General features: G+C 38.6%; 1 protein-coding gene across 1 annotated transcript in view; it reads right to left on the reverse strand.

Moving 5' to 3' along the window:
* Positions 1 to 1,661: 1,661 nt before the first annotated feature.
* Positions 1,662 to 11,092, reverse strand: part of SPON1 (spondin 1, extracellular matrix protein) — a 195,533-nt gene continuing 186,102 nt past the window's right edge. The window contains exons 8-16 of the mRNA XM_009892668.1: positions 9,030 to 9,231; positions 7,796 to 7,936; positions 7,367 to 7,442; positions 6,739 to 6,921; positions 6,233 to 6,403; positions 5,953 to 6,120; positions 4,913 to 5,077; positions 3,338 to 3,601; positions 1,662 to 2,498 (exon numbers count right to left, since the gene is read on the reverse strand). Of these exons, the coding sequence (XP_009890970.1) occupies positions 2,335 to 2,498; positions 3,338 to 3,601; positions 4,913 to 5,077; positions 5,953 to 6,120; positions 6,233 to 6,403; positions 6,739 to 6,921; positions 7,367 to 7,442; positions 7,796 to 7,936; positions 9,030 to 9,231 (1,534 nt within the window). The 3' untranslated portion in view covers positions 1,662 to 2,334. The remainder of the gene's footprint in view (positions 2,499 to 3,337; positions 3,602 to 4,912; positions 5,078 to 5,952; positions 6,121 to 6,232; positions 6,404 to 6,738; positions 6,922 to 7,366; positions 7,443 to 7,795; positions 7,937 to 9,029; positions 9,232 to 11,092) is intronic.

The raw sequence follows: 11,092 nt of genomic DNA on the forward strand, positions 1-11,092 counted from the left end.
AACTGCTCCCAAAGGGAGGTGGTGTGTGGGTCTCGATTGCATACGTAGCTCTGCCCTGGCCGAGCGCCTGGCATTAATCCCCGTGCCCTTGCTCTGCAACCATCTGGTTCTTCACCTGAAATATGCTCAGCTGGTCACTCCTCCAGTATCCATGTAATTCCACTGTTTTTTGTTGGGTTGTTTGGGGTTTTTTTTTGGTCATAAAAGGATAATGTGCAAGGCAAGGTCATAAAAGCATTACTTAGGGACAGTCTTGCTGCTACACTGTAATGGCAGTGCTAGAGAGACATAAACTGCAGAATTTTTCAACAGGCACAAGGAGGAAAACTATCTGAATTAATAATATTAAGTGAGCCAAGCTGTGCAAAATGAAAAAATGTTTGGTTGTAGCATTAAACCTTGTTGTATTCTTTTTTCTCCTGGTTTGGTTCACTATGGGCTCACACCCATTTCGTTTAGCAGCGGCAGGACAGGCTTAACACTGCACTTGGTTCCAGTATTTCCCTGGCCCTCCCTTCATCCCGGGTCTAAAGGAAGACTGTACAATACCTTGAGGGGGGTGGGATGCGACAGCTGTGGAAGTCCTGAGCAGCCCTTGCAGTGTTCAGTGGAGAAATGGTGATAAAGAGCCCTACAGTGTAATGCAAGCAGCCAGTCTGGCCCGTTCAGGTACAGGGAGGTAATGAGAGGAGTCCCAGGGTAGAGATGGTGACGTTGAACAGCCTCAGTGGGTTGTGGTTCACATCAAAGGTGGACACTTAAAACCTGGGTGTCAGGTTCTCAGGATTGTAACCAAGTGTTAAGGAAGTGAGTGAATTACTTAAGGCTGGTTTAAAGAGACTAGAAAATAAATTTTTCTCCATTCATTTCTCTCAAGCTTGTTTTAAGAGTTAGCATCAACAGTCTTTATTTTCAGTGCATTGTTATTACTTACGTAGAGACATAGGTGTATGCCGCCTTTCCTGGACCAAAAGATAACCCATCACCTTCATCTCTCATCTTTAATGTTAAATTGTTAAACTTACATGACAGTATTATATTCCAATAGCAAGTGAAGCCCAAGGTCTCGCTGGTCCTACACCTGTTATGTGTAGGGATGAGAGCTAAACTCTGCAGGAGACAGTGCAAAATAGCAACAGCAATTAGAATGGTGAGGAGGTATTTCGTAATCTCAGACAGTTTGTTGATCGCTCAGGTGGTCAGGGAAGACATTTATCCTGGCTTATATATCTACAAATGAGTAATTCTCACAAATTTAGTAATTTCTAGATCCTCCTATACTCTGAGTAAAAAACCATAAATTACACTGCTGTAAATATATTCTTGTTGTCAGTCTGTAATTAATGTTTTAAGAGGCTGTCATTGTTTCATTTCAGAGGCTCCCTTCCCTTTGTTATAAGGGATGCATGAGAACCTGGCTCACCTTTTCTCTATCATGTTTATTATATTATTAACCTCTTTCTCTCTTCGCCTGCGATTAAGATCCTCAAAAAAATGAATCTAATTTTTGAGTGTCTCTCAGGCGGAAGTCTTTCCGTGACACAGCTGTTGTGACTCTGTGTTTGGACCAAAATCTATTAGTTCTGTATCCATTTTGAGAGGCTGTGGATAGACCCAATATAAGAGTATGACATCTAAATATATTATGACATTCACACATTTTCTTTGTGTGCTGTTTTGACTCTGACAATGTAGTGGGCAGATATCACTATCGAGCCGCACAAATTATTTCCTTTTTTAAGTTTTAAAGAAACAAAGACCATTTTGCATGGCCCATAGCATCCATGTGAACAAAAGTAAATAGGATAATTATTATAACTATCAGCTTAACCCAATAGTGTAAAAAGATAAACATGCACCTTTAATATTATTGAACCAGCATTACTGAAGTTACTCCTTGGCATAGTTGTGTAATCACATAGGCACTGCTTTGGATTTTTCAAAATCAAATTGAGAGAGAAATCCTCCCACATATGAAACATGTCACTTTAACTTAGTTATGTTAATATGCATGCACCCCATGTCTTTACAAGTAGTATTTCTATATGGCTATTCCATGTCCACAGATATGTCTGTATTTTAGTTAAATGACTCATAATGACTTACTATTTTTATGCATTAAGGGCTGGCTGGAGTACCAAAGATTTACTCTCAGCATAAATCTGTGAGGAAATATTTATAAAATATATTTCTTGCACCAGCAAGACTAAAAAGCAAACCACACTGCAAAAATGAAAACTATTATACACTTTATATTTTTTTTGTTTTAAAAACCGAACCAAGGTTGACTTTCCATTTAGCTCAGAGCGCATCACTTGGAAGCCTTGCGTTTTGTTAACAAGGATGAACATTACATGCTCTTAGCTCCTTTTTGTCTTTGCAACTAGTAAACTGAGTACTTTTGGACCTCTTCTTTACCATCATGTAGCGTTCTTGAATTCCACCTCCACAGAGTGTAGAACATTCTGTCCAAGCAGTCCATGGTTTCAGCCTACAAACTGAAAAAATAAGTCATTTGATTAAGTTTTTAGTATTTCAGCCTAACCTACGTATCTCAATATGTGTACCACTCTGCACCTGTGCACACTTATATCTGTTGAATCTCAGACAGCATATCGCGAACCAGGAAATCCCAGTTAAGTATAATCAAAGCGCATTTGTCAAACACTGAAAAAATGTACTAAAAAAGAAATTTACTGTCTACATTATAAAACACAGATAAAATTAAGAAACTGTTAAATGTCAGACAAAGGCGCACCACAACTTAGCAGTAATTCGTATCCAGATAATGTAAACTATACCACAAGAGATTGTTTTATTGATTTGAGGCATCAGTGCTTGATAATACTGTCCCTTATTGAAAAGCAGGCCGAGCAGATCTTTCAGAGCAGTCTAAGTCTGAATCAGATTATTGAGGTGGAAATCAATTAAGTTTTGAAATTCAGCATTTGGATCCAGGAACAAAGACTTTCAAAGGTAACTGGATGCAAAGATGATCACCCAGGTCTGCAGAAATTACAATCGGTCCTTTGCCAGGTCTATATTCTAGATTTTTTTTTCACATTCCACACTTTGCAGTGAAGCAGCTAAGATATTTTCAGTGATAGGACATGGACAGATATGAGCCTTTCTCCATTGTGCCCTAAACCTAGGTCACAGGCTTCTGGTGACAGGCAAACAGCGAAAGTGGCTATGCTTTACTTTATTGCTAAAACTTTCCCTAGACTGAAATGCTGAAAATGTTCTCGCAGCATGAAGTGGAGCTGCTCACAAGCTCCTGTTATGCAGAAAAAAACCAAATAGATATGAGCGTACTAAATAACGGTTTCACACTCACCTGGATATTGCTCGCTATCTATATTTTTTTTTGCTTGTTCACTTCTCCTTTTTTCCCGGGCCTCTTTCCAGCGCCTCTTTTCCATACCTGGGCCTCTCAGGCATTTCCTTACTCGACATTTTGTACGTTGGACGGTTTCTGGGCATGCTGTTCCTCCAAACTGTGGTTCTATTTTAATCATTCTTGTCCGGATCATATGGCCCTTTCCACATGAAGTATTGCATTCGGACCACTGGGACCACTCTGTTAGTTCACAGTCAATGGCTGCAGAGAATGAGAAATAGTACACGAATGTCATGAGATCTAAACATGAGGTCAGTAAGAAACACACAGATGTGCCGAATGAGTTTTTACATCCTAAATACATGAATGCAACTGAAGCCTCCATTTTTTCAGCAAATTTTGTAAGGCTATATGACAAAATCTTCTGAGTCCGTATCTAGCAGAACTATTATTTGACACCTTCCTCAATTTGTTTTCCAAGAGTGGTGCTGGCAGATCACTAAAATTGCGAAGAACATATAAATAATTCTCCTATGCCTTCTTCAGTTTTCCATTCTGTACACCCATATGTCTGTTTTATAATGAAAAGCTGTTAAAAATTTAGTTACATTAACAAAGCATCTGATACTTCTGAGATCTAAGCCTTGCTTTACTGGTGGTGTTATGCAAAAAGCAAGATTCGCTAATACCATTATGTCTTAAAAGTTTTCATCTTGCAGCACTGCTTAAAAATTACAGCCCCAGTGAATAATAATCAAAATGATATTGCACGTTATTTAAGAAAAGCTAAATTAGCAAATTACAGTGTAAAAGCCTTTTTAACCATACTTTCTGTGAAAAATAAGGTAATTGGTTATAGAAGCTCATAAACCAGCTGGCAACAGGACACTAAAAGCAATCATATCTTACTCATTCAGCAGCGCCTTAGGCTATCACGCTTCACAAAGACTGCAAAGCAACTAGAAATTTGCACCACCCAAGAAGGGGGGGGATTTTAGTGGAGTAAGGTAAAAAAATCAATGCAGCTGTCTCCACACCATCCACGGGTTCATATGATACTCCGGGTTGCAAAGGAGTGTAGATCAGTAAAAAGGCTACAATACAGTTTAGAGATGTATCAAAGATAGAGCAAGCCTCTTTTGTGCTCTTTCTGTGAGCTAAAAGGTGACTTTAATCCTTCTTTCCTTCCTTCCTAGCACACATTCTGCATTTGAGTAAAAAACAGGGTTTATAATTCTGACTTACATACTATTGTGGGAAGGGCACAAACTGTTGCCTGAAGTTGTAGTGTGTTAAATATGTGGAAACTGTATACTCAAAGCAATATTGGGTATCAGTGAAGGGTTAAGTAAGGCAAGCTGAAATTAAGACATGGTTATATTCCAGCTCTCCATAGCTGAAACTGCGTGATAATAATACTACTTCTCCTAAAATTAAAGAAAAATAAAATCCAAAGTTGATGACACTCCTATCTGAGAAGTGATGCTAAAAATTGGTAATAGAGTTTTGACCCATAAATATATGGGACACACAAAATTAGCCTCCTCTTTCCAGAAAGTTTCCCACGCTTACGGCATTCGGGCAGCATGCATTTTTCTGCTTGTTCCAGCTCCTCATTGCAGTCTCCAAGCTCAGCAGCAGATTTCAGCATCCTTTGCCGGGTTCGCATTCCTTTCCCACATGTTACACTGCAGTCGCTCCATTCAGACCAAGGAGACAGTAGACAGGGGATGGTATCTAATATGAAAACAAAAAAGTAATTAATTCTTGTTATACATAAATTATGAAGATATAAATTTTGAAAATAATACAGGTGGAAAATGTACTATTTTATCTGTCATCAACCAATTATACTTTGTTGTCACTTTGGACAAAATTGATCCCAAGCTGAGTGATGTTGCTGAAGAAGCTCAGAAAACAATATATTAAATTGAAAGGTTTGCTTGGTTTCAATACATTTTCTTTGCTATCTTTTTCTGTATCTTATTCATATCTGCAAAGTCCCAATACTTCTGGGGAATAAATAGTTTAAGAAGATATGTTTCAATCATAAGTCCCATTAAAAAAAAAGGATTGTTGCAGTGGACAGAACTGGAGGTCAAATTAATACAGTCTAAAATGTGATACTGCCACATTTTATCTACCAGAAATCTTTTTAAAATTAATTCTTTCAATCTTTGATGAAAATTTTAACATTTCTTAAGAAATTAAAAACCATATTAATGATCACAGTAAGGATGAGACTGGCTGATTGCACTAAAGAAGCACCTCAATTTCTGAACTAAAAGGAGAGAGCACTGTTTTATTCTAGCCTTATGATTAAATATACTTCATATTCCATAAATTAGAGGTGCTTAGGTATGGCTTGCTAATATACACATCACTATATGAGTAATATAGTAATATGATACCACTGAATAATTTTTATTGATATTCTCATCCTGATAGTGAATGTGGTATTTAATGCACGTTCCCTAAGGAATTTAATTTTAAGAAGAACAAGAAAGAGCAACATTGCTTCTGGTTTAAGCTATATTCTTTGTGTGATGGAGCAACGTGTCAGAAATGATGCCTCTCTTTGTAGCAGAGCAGATAAACTCATGGACACTTACGGCATTCCGGCATCATGCATTTCTCTGCCTCTGTAGTTTCTGCCTTGCACATGGATCCATCGGCGGGAGTCATCTTGATCATTCTATGTCGTCTCTTCATGCCCGTGCCACAGCTAGCGCTGCATTCATCCCACTCTCCCCATTCAGTGACAAGGCAGCTGCTAGGGGCTATTCAAAATGGACAGAGAAAATCGTTCACTAGTAGAGCTCATACCAAAAAATGGTTTGGGCAGTGCTCCAGCTATCAGCTGGATTTTACAAAGCTAAATAAAATACTTACAACATTCCTCATTTACAATACATTTCTCAGTCTCTTCAGTAGGCACTTTGCACATAGAGCCATCTTCAGGGAATTGTTTTACATATCTCTCTCTAGATCTTGTTCCCATTCCACAGGAAACACTACAGGGGGACCATGTAATCCAGTCAGACATCATGCAAGTGGAACCATCTAAAATACAGAGAACCGTTTCAATTGCTAATATTAGCAGAATTGCTGATAAATCTATAGCTGCCCATTTGTGTGCAGTATCACTTTTATGCTGCCTTTCACATTCTCTCCTCTATTGCTTACTTTGCTCCTTTCTTTTATACTTCTGTGTACTGCATGCACTGACTCCAATGAACTGCAGAATTGACCAGAGACAGCTTCAATTTGTATTCTTCAGCAATTATTCCTCTGTTTGCCATAATCCAAGGCATACAGCAACCAACAGCTTTAAGAATTTTAAAGCAAAAGTAGACACTACAGGGTGTTCTTCTCTTCCACCCTTTCCTCTTGATTACCTTCATCGCTGCAGCCTGGACCCATGCATGGCTGAAAATCCTGGGTGTCCGGGCAGGGCACACTGAGGTCCAGCTGAGCTTTAAGCATTCTCTGCCTCATCCTCTTGCCCTTTTCACAGGTAGAAGAGCTGCAGGCTGACCATGGGGACCAGTTTGAATATATGCAGGTCTCCGGGGTATCATCTAAAAAGTAAGAAAAGGCAGTGAACGTTAAAAATAGATTGTCCTCCATGTGCTTCTCTTTACTCGGCTGGTGATTACTTTAGATGCTAATAGGATACAGCCTTTCCTCCTGTACTCTATCTTCTCCATTTTTAACCCCAACGAAAAAAAAAAAAGACTAACTGCCAACTTCCATTTAAAAAACAAACCAAAACAAAAAACCCTTTTTATTCGAAACCCCAAAGGCTTCTCTTATTGTTTTTATTGTTATTGTCATCTCCCGGGTACACATCCAATTCATTTGCTGTATAAGGGAAGGCTAATAGTAGAAAATACCAGAAAAGATGAAAACCTAAATCACTTTTTGGCTTTTGCTCCTAAGTCAGTTTTGTACTTTATCTAGAAATGACAGTGGAGAATGGAACAAAATATAAATTAGTACAGTACAAACTGATTTAAAATGTACCTTCTTCTTTTTCCTCTGGTGCTAGATCTGCCACAATATCATCTATGTTATCAGGTACGATATTGCATTGCTCCCCCTGCAAAGAAATTATTGTGGAGATTGTATACAGGAAACTCATACATGTACACAGTGAGAGGGGCTAAACCAGTAAACTGTGAGGCACTGTTGCATCTACAGCACTTTTTTCTCTTCTCACTCCTATGTATACTTAAGAAAAAATCTCCAATTAAGCAGATACAGTAATTACCAGAAGTAGGAGAAATAATATCTTAGGACAGTTTTAGTTCTTTTCTGCTGTTGTCTTTGTTGTGGGTAGGTTAAGGAGGGTAGATTTGGGGGGAGAGGAAGGATTATTTTTTTTTGGTTTATGAAGTGGATTTTTTTGCTTGCTTGAGAAATCATATATATATGTACATATATATATGGTACCTTGCGTGCAATTCTCTCAATGACAACTCTGGCTACCAGCTTGATAGATCCTCCTTCTGGATCATAAAATGGACTTTGAGGATGATCTAAGCTTGTAAGTGGTCTGATCTTCTCTTGAGGCACTGTAGGTTTGTTAGGAGACTGCAATCAAAAAGAAAAAAAAAGTTAAAAAAGAAACTAGTAATTATTATTAATAGTACAATTCACCTCCAGAAACTAAAACTTTTCTGAAATGCTATATTGGGAAATTCCAATATAAGATGAACTCGTTACAGTCATACTTAATGGTAAGGGGTTGTGGGTTGGTTTTTTTTTTTGTTAGGCAGCACTTCTCTAACGCTTTGGGATTCAACCCTGAAGCTGGGTTCACCGTAAGAGGTATGCCTTGTTGTGTGGTTAGATGACTACATTAATAAAAAAATTTATTCAATATGTCTCCAGAGCTGCATTGTAACTGGAGAAATTCCTTAGCTTCTAAAGAGACAAGGTCTGAATGAAAAGAACAACCAACTTCTGCCATCTGAAAATATGTGTGGTATATGGAATGTGTGGAACATGTGCAGTATTTGAGGATGTGACTGATCTTGCCTAATTTCAGCTGTCTATAACGGTCTGTATAGACACATAGCGTAGGTACACTCGTCACCTGTGGAGACCTAACCAGTTCAGTAATTTGACATAACTCATTTGGTCAAAAACAGGACTTTACCTGAAGATGATGTGAATCTCTTCCTAGACTGAAAGAGTGATGGAGACAGAGAAAATGGATGATTTGAGAGTCTCGTAGTGATGAGCAGTCCAGAATTTCAATCCCTGCTGTAAGGAATAGTTAAGTTTTCTGTGCCAAGCAGAATAGTTGGCATTGGGTTGAAACCGTAGAAAACTCAAGTTGATGTGGCTGCTGATGGCACACAGATTCGCATCAAAGGACTTGGACACCTGAAAGTTTAGTTTTGAGCAAACCAAGTCCTCCATTTAGCCAATAGGTGAATGTAATAATTTTCCACGTGAATGTAATTATTATTCCATAATAATCACACTCAGGGAATTCAGACACAACTGACAGCGATTGTAGCTAGCATCTGTCTAAAAGACTTTTAATTCATTATAAGAAAAATTTTTACTAGAGTAGTATAAATGCATATATGGCATCACCATAGATCCAATAGCTTTCATTCTTCACTGCTTTAAGGTAAAAGTTACGTTTTGAATATATTACAAATAGTCCACATACCTCATAGGTAACGCCACTGTCTGTGCCCGCATCCCAAGGTATTAAATCCTGAACGACTTTCTGAACCCAGCCACAGTCCTTGGTACAGAGGTCTTCGGCGGACAGGCCCACGTTCCAGTCCGGGCTGGGGCCGAGCATGGTCAGGAAGGACATCAGGTGTCGGTGACGATCGACAGAAAACTCAGCAGAGGGAGCAGCTCTTCTGCAAATGGGCCATAGGAAAACTATTAACAACTGAATTCACATTTGCTGTTAGAGGGCAATGAAACTGGTGCTTCAAACTGTGAAATGCTGAACACTGGTATGACGCTGTCTGGTACATGGCGATGGAGAAGCAGGACAAGGAGAGGACTCCTGCTCAGTGCTCTGTATTTTTAGTCTCCATATTATACCATCAGAGAAACTCCTTTGGCATTGTTCAAGGAGTTTTACAGTTTAATGGGTGAGAGAGATGAAGTAATTTAGAGCTGCAGCAGCATGCTTATGTCTTAGTCATATAATAATAATTAAAAAAAAATCTGTCATGATACTTACAAAAATTTGAAGTAAAACAGCAGAGAAAAACCCTGAGGTTTTGATGGCTGGCATACTTTTGACACACACAGCCCCAGCGCAAATTCCAGTGCCAAAAGAACTTGTGTGCGTGTGTGAAAGCACTCATTAATAGAGTTCTAGTGCTCACGTGAGAGATGAATGGCCACTGCCCGCCCTAGACAGTTCAGCCAAGAGTTTTGCAGGTGTGTGCCAGTGTATGTGAAAACACCTCTCTTCATCCAGCCTTTGTCTGCCGTTCCTTGGAAGAAATCATGCTGAATCACGCAGTGCTCAGCAATGCTCATGAGCAACTACTGCACTCCTATGCAAACGGGAAATAAAATCAGGCCTGAACTGGAGGTTTCTATTCACAGATGAAAAGCTGGACCTCTTCGTGGCATCATTCTCATGAGCAACAAACCAAATGTGGAGTTATTTAAAACATGATTTTTGGCAATTTTGCTCTACTAAATACTGATGTCAACCCAAGCTTTGTTCAGTTACAGGACTTGCATCAATACAGGGTCAAGTTAACTTTTTTTCCTATTTTATGCCAAAACACACTGCTTTATGAGCATCTAAACACCGTGCTTATTTTTAATGTAAGAGTGGGTTTTTTTCAGTGTTATTCATCATCCTTTTTTGGGTTAGGTAGCTGTGTATATATACAATGCACATACGCTTTTCTTCTCTAGTCATGAGGAGTTAATTCTTCCTGTAAAAGTTTGCATCCCTGTGAAAATGTGGCATTTCATTTGTGTAATTTTTCTGGCTCATAGTGCTCTCAGCACATTCGAAAAAACAGAACAGCCCAAAGACAATGACTTTGAGTAATTATCATGCAGTTTCAAATGTAAGATGTCTGAGTAACTAACATTCAGAGTCCTTCTTGAGTTGCTGTAATTAAGGAAATGGGCTGATCTAAGGCATAGTCGATAACTACTACTATAACTAACCTAGGCATAGGGATAGGCACTGATTGGAATTAGACAATATACATCTTTGGTATTTGGGTGGGTTTTTTTTAATAAAATTACAAATTTTAATGTTTCTGGTATACACATAAATGATAAATTTATGAAGCTGGCAGGAACCTAAACCCTTCCATGGATACTTCAACAACACATCTGGCTCAAGGGTTCTAAGATTGGCCTGTGGATCTCCCCAAAGGGAACTAAGTGTGAAAATGTACCCAAGTGCATCCCAAATCCACCCTTTTTCATTTCCATATTGTTAACGCACCTGATAAAATCGGAATGTAGATCATCTTCTCTATCTCTGCATTCAATACAAGTATATATTGCCATTTTAAGGCTTTTAAATTTTAAGAAAGTGTTGCTCTGTGGCAGGTTGAACTTGTTTGGTAATTCTCACAGGAAAAGCCTGAAGTTTGTAACTGATATGAATTTCCTGAAGGAGACAAATATGTCCCTTTTCCATCCCCTACATATGTACATGCATAAGAACAGTGGTTGTAAAGCAAATCCTAAACATTAGGTAAGGTATAGGTGACAACCTTGAGAGCCCCA

The sequence above is a fragment of the Charadrius vociferus genome, unplaced genomic scaffold (assembly GCF_000708025.1).
Source record: "Charadrius vociferus isolate BGI_N301 unplaced genomic scaffold, ASM70802v2 scaffold19, whole genome shotgun sequence".
Taxonomy (NCBI): domain Eukaryota; kingdom Metazoa; phylum Chordata; class Aves; order Charadriiformes; family Charadriidae; genus Charadrius; species Charadrius vociferus.